The 15,888-nt window shown below is 33.3% G+C and overlaps 1 protein-coding gene across 1 annotated transcript in view; it reads left to right on the top strand.

The window, feature by feature from the left end:
- LOC149531750 (3'(2'),5'-bisphosphate nucleotidase 1-like) overlaps nucleotides 1-15,888 on the top strand; it is a 59,483-nt gene that overhangs the window by 11,430 nt on the left and 32,165 nt on the right. Inside the window, exons 4-7 of the mRNA XM_089811898.1 lie at nucleotides 180-385; nucleotides 853-1,063; nucleotides 1,273-1,371; nucleotides 1,481-1,634. Of these exons, the coding sequence (XP_089668024.1) occupies nucleotides 180-385; nucleotides 853-1,063; nucleotides 1,273-1,371; nucleotides 1,481-1,634 (670 nt within the window). The remainder of the gene's footprint in view (nucleotides 1-179; nucleotides 386-852; nucleotides 1,064-1,272; nucleotides 1,372-1,480; nucleotides 1,635-15,888) is intronic.

Below are 15,888 nucleotides of genomic sequence, written 5' to 3'. Positions count from 1 at the left end.
TGATATACGCATAGGTTCGAAACATTTCTTTCAATATATCCGTTTGACTTTGTAATGATGTGAAATTCATGAATTAATTCTTTGAGGCTACTCAATACAATGGGCCTTTTGTTTTTCAGCATACATTTGAAGTCATTATTTTGAAAAATGCACATCTAAAAAATGTATATATCTTTCAGGATTCAGGAGACTTACGGAAAACGGATGCACATGATGTGGCACAACGCATCACTGAACTTGTGAACCAAACAATTTCTCTCGATGGTACATATAATATTTCTCCGTTGACTATAGAAGATGTACTTGAAGCCATTGATAAAGGTAAATCTGAAGGAGGGCCTAATGGTCGGCACTGGGTTTTGGATCCCATTGATGGTACAAAAGGGTATGTCACAAGAATGTAACTATGGAGTTATAATTTTCTTTTGAGATATGGTGGTAGTTTTGTTTCATAAGAGTTTTCTTTTTTAAGTGATGTAGTTGATGTTTGTAGTTTGTTCATCATAATCTTCAATAGATTGTCTACTTTTCATTTGCTTTCTTCTAGTCTTTTTAGTGTTCATTTTTCCTTTTTTGCCCAGGAAAATATGTTTCCACTTGTATGAGATTACTGTGACCTTGATTAATTTGTTTTATTCAACCTGTGAGTAGCCAGTTCTTTGATGTCTTGTATATAGTCCTTACACATTATCAACATTATAATTTACTTCCAATGATGCTTTCAGTTAGTTTGCTTTCTTCTATCAATTTTGTGTGCATTGTCGTCTTATGTGAAGTGCTTATTACTTTCTTTTTTCCTGCTACTGTACCTGTATGTAGTATAATTATAATTGATGTGAGTATATTTTACAGATTTCTTAGAGGAGATCAATATGCTATAGCCTTGGGGTTGTTGGATGAGGGTAATGTTGTTTTGGGTGTCCTAGGCTGCCCAAATTTGCCTTGCACATCAGTTAGCATCAGTGTTAACCCCTCAGTTGATAATATTGGTTGTATTTTTTCTGCAACAAAAGGAGATGGCGCTTTAATGCAATCACTGGATGGTTCAATAAAACCCAAAAGGGTGGGAAATTTATCTACTTATAAGCTCAGTTTTACCAAAAAGTTTATTGTTTGTTCATTATCTTCAATGCTGTGGAGACCGGTAAAATATAAACAGCCTTTGCTAGAAGAATCTTTTAACTGGATGGATTGCATTAACAGAGGATGTTTCAGTTAAGTTCTGTCAAAATGCTCACACGTATTTTGTTGAATTGATCTGCTTTTGTATAGATATGTGTAAGTGCTATTGAAAATCCCGAGGAAGCATCCTTTTTTGAGTCATATGAGCAAAAACATTCCAGGCATGACTTATCAGCTGCTATAGCAAAGGTTGCTATTTTACTGTTGCAGTTGAATTTCTCATATAAACCATGAACTCTATATTCTGTAGACTAATGTTATTGCTTCTGTGAAAATATCCTTGACATCCTTGATATAGATACTAGGGGTTAAAGCACCTCCAGTCAGATTAGACAGTCAGGCAAAATATGGAGCAATGGCAAGGGGAGATGGAACAATATATCTCCGCTTTCCACATCCAGGCTACCGTGAGAAGATTTGGGATCATGCAGCTGGTTGCATCGTAGTCCAAGGTAATTTCAAAAGCATTGTTCACTTATTGGCCATTCAAGACTATTTATTTTTAGTTCATTCTTTCCATGGATTAAATTCATAAGAATCCTTTCTTTGAGGCTGGTTTTGCTTATTCTGGTAGCAAGTGAAGTTGCATAGAAATTTCACAAACAAACTCAAAAAATAAGTAAGGTAATAGTATTATTTCTTGTTCGTCTTGTCTTGTAAATATTTGCATCAATTAATTTATTACAATCGTTACTGTACATGTCAGTTAAAGAATTCAAAATGATGTAGGCATTTGAGATTACTTTTACTGAATTGAATTAAATATACACTTTTCAACGACATTGTTAAGATGTATGTTGATAATCAAGTTCAGGTAGTCAGTGGTCATTATCTATTGTTATTTAGGATATCCTTAGGACCAATGGTTTCTATTGCACTACATTCCACTATCCACCACTTATGTAAGATTGGTGTGTAAACAATGTTTAGATATTCTGAGACCTATGCAGTCTATGGCTACTCAATTAGTACTGCAACACGATAAGCTATAATATCTAAAGGCAGGAGACTTCAAATACATAAATGGATGAAGAAGACTACATAGAACTTATTAGGACATCCTGATATATTAATTTGTAGATCAGTCTAGAGGGGTGATTTACCCAAGGACTGAAAATACATATGCTTCATCTCTCTTAGGAGGCATTGCTGTGGATTTGATTAGGGAAATTGATTTACTTACAAATTTGTAGATGCTATTTTGCTGGTGATTTGTGGCAGACTATACAGTGGATGTCAAAAACAAATATTGATTTTAGTCATCCAGAACTCTATTGCTCTTTGTTTTTGTATCTTTTTCTTTAGGTTAATGTTCCATCATTGAAATCTTGAACCTACCTTAGGAAACTTATCTAATAAATTGGACCAATGCAAAAATTACAACTCTTGTCAGAAAGGAGGTTATTTTATGTACAAATTTGAAGTTATGTTTCCTACTAACCAAAACAGTTGTAAAAGAATGAGAACAAATCTAGAACTTGCATTAGAGCCCCATTCCCGTGGATGGATTCACATGTTCCTTATCAGACCATCTCTAATAGTTATTATAGTATTAAGCTATGGACTTTGTTGAAGTTGATGAAAGCTCAACCCCACAGCTTCCAAGAATCATTGCATCCAAACACCTGCCATAGAAAGAGAGGAGCAAAGTTATGGAGGCTCGAATTCAAAGATTCACAGAAGATGAGACATTCTTGATGCGCAAAAAAGAATTGCAAATTGTATTGAATGAATGAATGTTACAAAGAGCGATCAATCCTTATGAAGGAGATCAAAACCCTAAAAGGGTACTAACCTAGGTTGTATGATAATAATTAATAGAAGAATATGCCTAAAGTTTAGCTTAAGAAAACTAGAGATAATAAGTGACAATGATTAATTCAAAATGATTTAATAAGAAACCACTTTATTACTCTTAACACCCCCCTTAAGATAAACTTAGGGAGTAACTAAAAACCTAGAAACTACTACTGAAAGTAAATTTGGGTTCCAAGGAAAAGGCCTTATGAGGTATCCAATCACAACCAAATCTTTGTAAAGATGAGAAATAGAGAGAACCATATGGGAAAAACCCTACTTCAAAAAGAGATGGAAAGAATGTCTCAGAAGATGGGAAAAAAAGGGTGATCATGAAGAACACCACTGAAGCATAAAGCTGCAAACATTGGCAAACTTCTGAATTGGAGAGCCTCCACTATATAGAGTATGATTAGGTAGAGAAGGTTAAGTTTGAAGAGCTGATCAATCGAAGATGGAAAATATCTTTGTGGCCTCCAAAAGTAGGAATTATCGAGAAATTTAGCCTCATAGTGAATTGAAGCAAATTTCATATGTAATATATGTCAATATATATATGTGTGTGTTGATGGATTTATGTTGATATCCATAAATATGCCATTCTAGAAATATCACATTGAGACGATATATCTCCATATGCTTGAGAGCATGTTGTGTTCCATAACAAATCCTCCGTAACTAAGAGGGAGTGTTAAGAAAATAGCTACAGTTAGATTGATTTAATTGTAAGATACAATGTTGATATATATATCATATATATAATATTATAATTATACTGCATATATATAATATTATAAATATATTATATATATGTATTATATATAATTCATATGTTATATAGTGATTTACATTGTTACTATATATTAACTAATAATGATTTATCATAGTGACATGTCTCTTCATGAGACGTGTCTTCTACTCTTATATCAATAAGAGATTGAGATCTGCATTTGGAAAATACCTATAACAATGACAGTGTAATTACATTTGTAGAAACTGATACATGTTACTTAACATGGTATCAGAGCCAAACTGTAAATGAAATATAGAATATGTCACTCACAAGCACAAACCATTGATACATTTGATAACATGAAATTTATAAGAAGCTGTCAAGGGAATTCAAAGAATAGAACACGAATATACTATTTTAAGGCATATTTTAGAAAGTATAAATAAAGGACATTACTACTAATATTCGAGCTTGGAACCAACCATCCTGTTGGAATTAGAGCTTGCCAATCTGATCATAATAAAAGTAAAACAAGATGACCTGTGTCGTCGCTTCTACGATTCAAAAGTTTTTGCTACTGAAAAATCAGAAACCGTAATACGATGCTCCTAGCGAGCAAAGAGTAATGGGGACACAAAATAAGTAATTAATTCTTCCCATTTATATATCTATGAAATTGGTGCAAGGGAGCACATTCCTCAACATTACCAATTTTGAGAATCCACCATGGTGTAGTGATAAAAAGTTTAGATCATAGGAAGACACATTGATGGAGGATATCTAGGGTAAGTCTCAGACAGGGATGATTCTGCAATTTTAAAGGAAAATATTGGAAAATGGGAGCTGCAATGATAAGATCGCACTGATGTTTCTATACATATATTTCAAAATAAAAGGAATAAACATCAGATTTTATTATATAAAGGCATTGAAATTTTCCATACATCAAATGTAGAACTAAATTATCGATTTTCAAGCATTGTGAAGACTAAGGGAAAGCACCGATACACAACAATGAAATGCATATTAGTAAAAGAAACACAAAAAGAGAATAATTGGTGATAAAGAAGACAATGAAACTAAGAATCACCGTCAATCAATGGAGGGTAGAAACTTTGAAGAACATAGAGTAAAAATAAGTAAAACAAAAGAGTCCATGCTGATGTCTGCGGATGGTACAAAAAGTGGAGAAAAATTGCATATGAAAGGCATCAGAAAGAGAATAAAAATGAAATTTAATAAAGCATGCACCGTTACTGGTCCCACCACTAATCATCAAACTATGCATGGGCAGCATGGGAAAATATATGTTAAGAAAAAAAAATTCATTTTGGACAACAAAATAAAACACGTGTACTTGCTACCAAGTCTCGATGAAAATGGACTATAATACTTTTTGAAAAGATCAATACTCTTTCTTCAAGACATCAAATTAATAGCACACGTTCATCAATGAATTTAGGAAAGAAAAATATATAAGGCAAAAACCATATTTAAAAGCAAGTGACTTTATATTCGCGAGCCATGAAATAAAATAATAAAATCTTGATTTCCATCAAAGGTGTCGAACACATCATAATTTAGGTACTTGCATTTGAAGCGGATATATTGTGATCAAGGAGTCAAAGAGCATAGGTAATGTGCAACCCTAATATTGTATAAATATCACAAACTGTGGGTAAAGTGCTAAGGACTAGTGCACAACGTGGACCCCATAAGGGAATAGAGGTAGGCGATATCGCTAGTACTATTTATATCTACAATGAAATGAAAGTAGTAGAATGGAAAGTGCAACTTAATTAAATGTCATCCCATGGATGTCACAAAGGACAATGAAACCTGCCACCAAGGTAGGTGGACGTAACAGGTTTGTCATTTTGAATATTATAAATTAATTCATATTGTTATTATATGTATAAAAGGAGGGGTATCTTATCTAAGTTTTCTCTTTTACATTACAATATGGAATGTATTAAAATTGTAGTGATATAATTTATAATATATTATAATAAATATAATAGTATTTTTTTGAATTACTAATATTGTTATTGAATTTTAAATGAAATGAATCGAATTATATATATATAAAATTGAATTTCAAGGAGAATATGTTATCTAAGGGAAAGACATACATATAGAAATTAAGTATTGTGTTATCTTAATTTGGAAAGAGATGTTATAATTGTTCATGTTGTTGTGAATAATGGACACAAGTTAATTACTAACATCTTGGTTAATCTTACGATTCTTATTTGTACTATAAGAGCTATGTACCTTGATTTTTTCCTCTAAGAATGTTCTTGTAGGAAGAGGGTGACTAAAATTAAGAGGGAGCTTGACATCTCATTGGAGGGAACCTTGAAAGAAAGGGAAACAGATAGAGAATATGATTCAGTCAGCCTTCAGTGATCTCGACCATATTGATTCAGAGGGAGTAAACCACATTGTGATGGATTCACCAATGGTATAAGTTTGGAATACATAGATTGCAAGATGTGCATAATATAGGTTTACTCAAAAGATCAAACAAATACCTTTGCATGATGAAAGGAAATTTGAGTTTTTATGAGATGTTAATGAAGCTTTTAAGTATTCATTTGAACCATCTGCGAGTCTCTCTTTGATGAATGAAACTCGACATATGAGTTGTAGATTCATTCATGTGGCACAATGATACTCAATCAAGATATTGGTATATTGTGGACAAGTTGAGAAAGTGAAAGGACATGTTCACTTCTACTGTTAAGCTAAATGAATGTTTGGACCTTCAATGAACGAAAAGAGCAAGTTGGAAATTAGAAATGAGTTGTCATATTTGATAAAATTATTCAACAATATAAGAATGAGTGGAAATTTTACATTGTGGGTGGGGGGGGGGGGGGGGGGGGCGGTGCGGGGGAATAATAGTCAATGTTCCATTCCTACTTAAACCTTATTTAGAGGGGAGACGTTCCATTATCAAATAATTTAAGAAGACAATTTTTGATTCTTCATGTGCAGATAAGTATTCGTATCTTTTACATTTATCTACTCTTTGTAGTCTCTCTCTTATTTGTAATTCTATACATACTATAAGAGTTATTTGCCTTAATCTTTTCCTTTATGTTGAGGATATTCTTACAAGAAAAGAAGGTTGGTACTTTATATATGCTACCAAATATTGTGTAGACTCAATTTAATGATAGTAGCTCCAAAGACCTTGATGATCAAGATGGATAAAGTGAGGCTCTTGAAGAAAACATCTTTTGAAGATTGAGATTATGAAATTCTTCCACATTAAGAGGGAGTATGACACATCTAAAGAAACACAAAAGCTTAGAAGATTGATACTCAGAGGGTGTCTGAAAAATACATGTGTGTGACTTTATGGGCCTACCAATGTGTACATCATGAGGAAATAACGACTTATCACTAGAAAGTCAAAAGATTGATATCAGATTCAGAGGGAGTTCGATAGGCATCCTTGAGTGAGGAGAGCTTCTAATGGAGTAACTAAAGGAAATGACTTCCTAGGATCATGTTCAGAGGGAAAATTTAGAGGTGCACTCCTTTGTGAATGATATCTTTTCTATGAGTAGAAGTTCTAATTGAAACTCTTTGTAATGCATTCCTCTCTGTGAGAGAAAATTAAGGTTGAAGCGTTTGTACCACTCTTTGAGTGGGTTCATGGTGGTTACTATTTCACATATGATATGTAATGAAAGGTGACAATTTTTCATTGACATATAGAAACAAAAGGTAACCATTGTAAGGTGACGATCTTATAAATGGTAGACTTGTTATCATGACAGACTTCATTAAGTTCTTGTCCCAGAGTGTTGGAAGTCATGATAACGAACATATCAACCGGAAGGTAACTATTGTAAGGTGACGACTTTATCAATAGTTGATCTATCTCCTAACACCAAATATGTTAGAGCAAGTGTTATCATGGTTCTTTGGACCGGATTTAGCCGGACACCTTGATGACCAACTTATCATGGTTCTTCGGGCTGGATTTAAGGCGGACACTTTGATAATCAACTCATCATGGTTCTTGAGGCCAGATTTTGCTGGACACCATGAAAATCAAATTTTTTTTGTTCTTCGGGCCGGATCTTGTTGGACACCTTAACTCAAATCTATCATAAACCACACTTAAGGTGGTGTTCAAATCTTGATTTATAATTGATTTATTTCTCTCTTTGCTAAAGAGGGAGTGTTGAGAAATTTAGCCTCATAGTGAATTGAAGCAAATTTCATATGTAATATAGGTTAATATATATGTGTGTGTTGGTGGATTTATGTTGATATCCATAAATATGCCATTCTAGGAATATCATATTGAAATGATATATCTCCATATGCTTGAAAGCATATTGTGTTCCATAACAAATCCTCCCTAGCTAAGAGGGAGTGTTAAGAAACTAGCTACTGTTGGATTGATTTAATTGTAAGATACAATGTTGATATATATATATATATATTTATTATAATTATACTACATATATATAATATTATAAATCTATATTATATTATATATATAATATATAATATATTATACACACATATATAATATATTATACATATATATTATATATAATTCATATGTTATATTGTGATTTATATTGTTAATATATATTAACTAATAATGATTAATCATAGAGACATGTCTCCTACTCTTATATTAATAAGAGATTGAGATCTGCATTTGGAAAATACCTATAACAATGGCAGTGTAATTACATTTGTAGAAACCGATCCAGGTTACTTAACAGGAATGGAAGAGTGCCCATATGGTAAATGATCCATCTCACTGAAATGCATAGGTATCCAACCACTTCAATCACCCAATACATAGGATCAAATACTAAATACATAGATCACTCCATCAAACCAAGGAAGCAATAGAACCAACATTACCCACCTACAATGCTAAGAGGTAAGACATGAACACTAAAACTTGTTAAGAATATAGCTTCATTCCGATTGAAGCATTCAACACACACACACACACCCCACAATGAGCAATATAATATTAATATATATCATAGTATGCTTAAAAGCAGAATGTTGAATTTTCTTATACTCACCCAATAATCGGGCATCATAGTTAATAGGACCGGAGACATGAGAAAAAGCATTTTCGATACCTATATTATCTGTAACCATGTTTGTCAAGCATGATAAGTTCTATTCACCAAACAGTGTGCATATTATTAGTGATTACTAAGTTTACTAAACATGACCATTGGTTATGTTCATGTAGGCTCATGATCGTACGTGGCATAAGCCACGTAAGGGTCATGCCCCTACGAGGACATAACCCGTCACCTTCATACATATACTATCGGTGCTTGCTATGGTATGAGATCAATAGCAATGACAATCTCATAATCTCTACAAGCATTCGGTCATATTCATACTTAGTATTTTATCATCATTGGCTATTAAGGGATTACAATATATAGTTCTGAATATATATTGTCTCATATATATTAATCTCTCAGTTAAATCTAAAATTGTCAATCAGTAATATTGAATTATATACTGAAAGAAGAATATACATTACACAGATAAAATCTAAAGTTATCATCTAGACAGAAAATAAAAGTTAATATTTTCTGTATCACTAATCGATATTACTTAACATGGTATCAGAGCAAGGGTGGTAGATAGAGATTAAAAACAAACTGTAAAATCAACTTTAGAAGTTCTTAAAATTATTTACATAAGAGCAATAATGGTGAACGGAGTCAAGCTAGAAGACAGACTTGACAGAGCTTCAAACTTCATATCCTGGAGAATTCGAGTCATGATTGTTCTTATAGAACTCAAATTAGAGCAATATGTGGAAGAGAACAAATCCATGCCTGAAAATGAGCTTGACAAAATAGCATGGAAAAGACACAATGATAAAGCCATGTAAGTTATAATTGATTTTGTAAAAGATCACATTCCTCCATATATAGCTAAATCTTCAACCGCATATGAGATGTTTATGACTATTCAAAACTCATATGAAATCAATAATACTAGTAGATTGCTTACTTTGAAAACTCAACTCCTGTACATCAAGATGATCAAAGGAGAAACTGTAACATCATATTTCTTGAGGATATCAGAATTAAGAGATCAACTTTCTACTCTCGAAAATATTGTAAATGATGAAGAATTATCTTTGATGGCTCTTACAGGGTTACCAACTACATGTGAATCCTTCTTTCAAGGGGTTAGTGCTCATCCTACTCTAACTAAGTTTGATAAAATCAAGAATGGTTGTACTCAAGATGAATCTTGACTAATTACAACAGGGATGGGTCCAAAAAAAGAGGGAGAGATTCAAGCACTACATGCTAATAGAAGCAACAAAGGGAAGAAAAAGAAGTTCAAAAGGAAGAGAGGAAACGACAATCAAAATCATAAAAACAAAGACTTCTCCAAGATTCAATGCTACAAATGTGATAAATTTGGACACACTCACAGGTTTTGCCCGGAAAGAAAGAAAGCTCAAGCAACCATAGCTGAAGTCAAGGAAGTAGAGAATACTGTATTATTCTTAGCCTTATTAGGTCAGCTATTTTCAAACAAAAATACGTGGATAATCGATAGTGGAGCATCACGACACATAAGCGGATTTAGGGATAAATTTGAAATCTTTGAAGGACACTCAATTGAAGAAGTTACAATCGGAGACAATTCTACCTATCCAATGAAAGGAATTGGGACCTGTTGAATCCAGTTAAGAACATGAGTTACATTACAATTGAAAGATTTTCTTTTTGTATCGAGTATCAAAAGGAATTTGGTTGCTATTTCAGGTCTACTTGATCAAGGATATCACGTCACCTTCCATGAAGATAAAGTTCTACTCTAGCCTAAAAATTCTAACATAAAGAATGTTATTTCTATAGGATCTAGAGATGGTAGTTTGTATAAATTATGTAATGCTCAAAAACATGCACTAAGTCATGAAGTATTAGACTCTAATGAAATTTGGCATAGAAGATGAGGACATCTTTGGTTTAGAGCCCTACCTTCTATAGGAACAATCACTATAGGACTACGCCATCTAAAATTTGACCATGTTGGAACTTGTAAACGATGTGCTCCAGGGAAAAACTCAGAAGGGTCTTTTCCTCCTAGTGAACACAAGTCAAAAGTTGTACTAGAACTAGTTTACATTGATTTGTGTGGTCCAATGTCAATAACCTCATTATTGGGATTTTCGTTTTGCATGATCTTTGTTGATGAGTACTCTAGGAAAACTTGGATATATTTTCTAAAACTTAAAGAATCAAATGAAGTACTATTGAAATTCAAAGAATTTAAAGCCTTAGTGGAAAATCAAACTGGGAAGAAAATAAAGACTCTAAGATCATATAATAGGGGTGAATATATCTCTGAAAACTTTAAAGATTTCTGCATTTCCGTTGGGATTAAGAGGGACTGTACAATACCTTATAATCCTCAACAAAATGGAGTCGTAGGAAGGAATAACAATACCATTATCGAAGCTGCTAAAGCCGTGATGCATTATCAAAATCTGCATATCTCATTTTGGGTGGAAGCCTCAAATATAACTGTGTACATTCAAAACAAATGCCCTCATTCAATCTTAGAGAATATAACACCTAAAGAAGTTTGTACAGGAAATGAACCAAATTTAAGCCATCTAAGAATCTTTGCTTGTCCCATGTATATACATGTTCCCAAAGAAAAATTGACTAAACTAGAATCCTTCAGGAAGAAAGGGATATTAGTCGTGTAAAGGAATCAAACTTCTATCAGATTGTTGTATTTTTAAACTTTAATCATAGTTTACTAACCAATTTGTGCTTATTCTTGAAGGTAGGAGAGTAGTATGTACCTTCTTCAAATGCTGAGTAATGTGTTCTATATAATACCTTCAGATTGACTGATCCATCTTGTATGTGAAAGTTCAAACTGCAATACGGAGGATCTTTGATCATCGATCTGCAATATAACAATCTCTGACAATAGATATGCAATATGTTAATCCCGTGACTCAATCTGCAATATATTTAATCACAGAGTATTGCGAATGCAATATGGAAGGAATATAATATCAGATGGTATACAAACGATAGTGAACAATAATATTTATTGATCTGTAGTTGAAGGTGTTGAACATTTATTAATTTTGATGTCAATACTTCAGGCATTGGTGTGCATGTATATGATTCCAATGAACGCCTTCATAGAAGGGTCACAATCCTTTAATATCAATAGTCACGAGATTTCAAAATGAATTAGTTAGTATTAACTAGCTAATCTGATTTCCTACAGGATCAAATTAGTTAGTTAGTACTAATTTGTGACTTGTTTATGTTATACATAAGAGAGATATATATGATCGATCACAAGAGCATTATGTAAGGAATCAAATGCAAATATACATGTACAGATTTTATCTTAGTTTGGTGTGAAGTGCTCGATCAGATTTCAGATGCAGTAGTAGACTACGATTATATATGTATGTGAGTGTATGTAAGACATACACACATACATGTATAATTTGTAGTCTCTGACTGACGCTATTTCAAAAACACTCCCTCTTAGCTAAGGAAGACAACTAAGCATAAATTTTAGATATCACGTCACTTGTGATATCAAGGAGTATAACGAATATCGAGCCACATGATTTTTATATATTCCTTGTTATGGTATGTGCACTAACATCACGTCGCATGATTTCTACCATAACATATCATGGTGTCTCACCATGATTATCTCAAGAGGAACATAATGATTTGAAAAACATCACGTCTCATGATATCTCATCAACATGTTTCAAGAGATCCTACTATCATGCCTACAAAGGATATCACGTCACATGAAAAATCCATCATGATAGGAAACATTGTAAAGTCGTCACTTCACAATGTTAATACAAGTATACATTATCAGAAAGATCTTAATCTTAATGTAATGTATACAAGTAGAGGGCTCATTAGTCATAGAGTCACACATATGACAAAAGAGTTTACACATTTGAACATCTTTGAATATATATTATTTTATACATAAAATAAATTTTAGAGATTGAGTCTCAATTACATTTCAATCATACCAAGTTTCTTTTTGAAGTGCTCCACTTTAACTTTGGAAAGAGGCTTGATGAGAATCTTTGCAGTTTGATCACCAGTGTTGATATATTCTAGATGAATGTCTTTCCTTTCTACCATATCTCTAACATAGTGGAAAGGAATTTCAATATGCTTGGACCGATCATGGAATACTGGATTCTCAGAGAGCTTGATACTACTTTGATTATCACATGGACTGGTAGTAGGCAAAAGAGGTTTTCCAAATAGTCCCACAATCAACTTCTTGAGCCATATAGCTTCTCTCATTCCCAATGTAGCGGCAATATATTCAGCTTCAATAGAACTTTGTGCAACGGAGGTTTGTTTTCTACTTGTCCAAGAGATCATAGCGGATCCTAAACTGAAATAATACCCATATGTACTCCTACGATTTGTCATATAGCCAACCCAATCAGAATCTGTGAATCCATATAGTTCAAGATCAGTGTTCTTGTATTTGAGGCCGTATCCAATAGTACCCTATAGGTATCTCAAAATGTGTCTAGCGGCGACAAGATGAATCTCACGAGGTTCACATATGAACCGACTCAATATGTTTACAGCATAACATATGTCAAGTTGAGTATTAACCAAATACATAAGTGATCCAATAATTTGTCTATAGAGTGTAGGATCAACAAACTTGGATTTTGATGTAGCTTCCTTTATTTTGTGCAAGTTTGTCTCCATGGGAGTAGACATAGGTCTACAATTCAACATTCCAAATCTTTTGAGTATATCAATAGTGTATTTTCCTTGATTTAGAAAGATACCATCAAGTTTGTGCCATACTTCCAGTCCTAGGAAATAATGAAGAATTCCCAGGTCATTTATTTCAAATTCTGAAGTTAAATCTCTCTTGCATTGTGTAATAAGATGATCTTCTCCTATAAGTAAAAGGTCGTCAACATAAAGAATTAAAATAATCACCATTGATATATTTATAGTAGAGATTTGGATCAACAACATTTTTAGAGAAATTTAATCTCATGAGGTATTTGTTAATTCCTTCATACTAGGCTCAGGGAGCCTGTTTGAGTCCATATAGAGCCTTCTTTAGTTTGCATACATAAGTTTCTGCATTGTGAACTATAAATCCTTTAGGTTGTTCTAGATGGAATTTTTCTTCTATTGTTCCATTTAGAAATGTAGTCTGCACATCCATTTGGTAAACCTTCCAGCCTTTGGCTGCTGCAATAGCTAAAACAACTCAAACATAAGTATATCGAGCTATAGGTGCAAACATTTCTTCATAGTCAATGCCTTCCATTTGTGAGAATTCTCTTGCAACAAAATGTGCTTTGTGTTTTTCTATGCTACCATCTATAGTGTGTTTAATTTTGAACAACCATTTGGAAGAAATAACTGATTTCCCCTTAGGTCTAGGAACTATATCCCAAACATCATTTTTCAAGATGGAGTGATTGTCTTCTGTCATGGCATCCTTCCAGGCTTGTTGTTTGAGGGCTTGATCAACATTTGCTGGTTCAAAATTAAGAATTCCACTCATCAATGCATTATAAGTTAGTTTGTGGGGTCTTTTGGCTTTTCTAAATGTTCCATTAGGTGCTGAAAATTTTTCAGCTTCCTTCAAAATTTTCTTAGCCCAAAGTGGTTGTTTCCTTTTGTTGGGATTTAGTTTCTCTTCAAGACACTTGTTATAATTTTCTGATTCATGTGGACTTTCATAAGAAGTGTCTTCAGGATGTTCTGACTGAGTTTCAAGAGTAGAACATACATTTTGGGTTAAGGTAGGATTGTGATTTTCTAGCTCATCATAATTCTTTGCTCTTTTAAAAGCAATATCTTCCTCAAATATAACATCTCTACTAAGTTCTATTTGCCTTTGTCCAGAAATGAATATTCTATATGCTTTTGATGTTTCACTATATCCCACAAAGATTCCTTTTCTTCCAGAAGGTTCTAGTTTAAATCTTTTCTCTTTAGGTACATGAATGTACACCGGGCAGCCAAATATTCTTAAATGACTTATGTCAAGTTTCTGTCCGATAAAGATCTCTTCAGGATTCTTATTATCAAGATGGGAATATGGACATCCATTTTGAATATAAATAGTTGCCCTAGATGCTTCTGCCCAGAAAGAGGAATCTAGATTTTGATCAAGCATCATGGATTTAGCTGCCTCTACAATAGTTCTCTTTTTCCTTTCAGCTACTCCATTTTGTTGAGGATTGTAGGGTACAATGAATCCCTCTTAATTCTTGAACTAATACAATATTCTTTAAACAATTCTGAAGTGTACTCTGTTCCATAGTCAGTTCTCAAGGTCTTGACTTTCTTTTCGGAGTAGTTTTCCATAAGTGCTTTGAACTCTTTGAGTCTATTTAGGACTTCCTTAGATTCTTTGTATTTTAAGAAGTATAACCATGCTTTTCTTGAGAAATCATCTATGAAGATTATATAGTATAGTGCTCCTCCTTTAGAGGGTGTTGACATAGGTCACCAAAGATCAGAATGGATTAGTTCCAATACATTTTTGGTTTTTCTAGTGCTAGAATGGAATGATCCTTTGGGGTTTTTCCCTAGAGCACATCCTTTGCAAGTTCCACTATGCGAGGATTTTAGTTTGGGTAGTCTAGTCACCAATTTATCCACGGAATTTAGGGCTCAAAAGTGCAAGTGCCATAGTCTTCTGCGCCATATTTCATTTATGTCAGATGATTCAAGGATGAGAACTTTTTTAGGTTTGGTACACAATTTATATGAATAACCTTGCCTTATCCCTATAAGTTCTTTCTTAAATGTGGTGGATTTATGCCAAGCCAAAACTTTCCCATTCATAAATTTGATTCTGTATCCATTATCTTCAAGAGCTCAAATGGATATTAAATTTTTTTTGATTTCAAGTATGTACAGAGCATCCTTTAGTTGAATTTCCACACTTGATTCTGATTTGATGGTACAGGTCCCTACACCTTTTATAGGATGTGCAGAATCATCTCCGAAGTTTACTTTTTCATCAGTTTCTTCTACCATAGTTTCCATATTTTCTCGAAATCTTGTAATGCGTCTGGATGATCCATTATCAATTACCCAGGTGCAAGATTTGTTTGATACTTGATTTGA

Source organism: Cupressus sempervirens, chromosome 11, assembly GCF_028749045.1.
Source record: "Cupressus sempervirens isolate cs-2001-9-10 chromosome 11, ASM2874904v1, whole genome shotgun sequence".
Lineage (NCBI taxonomy): Eukaryota > Viridiplantae > Streptophyta > Pinopsida > Cupressales > Cupressaceae > Cupressus > Cupressus sempervirens.
The sequence above is the reverse complement of the archived record's forward strand: the minus strand, read 5'-3'. Positions and strand labels throughout refer to the sequence as shown.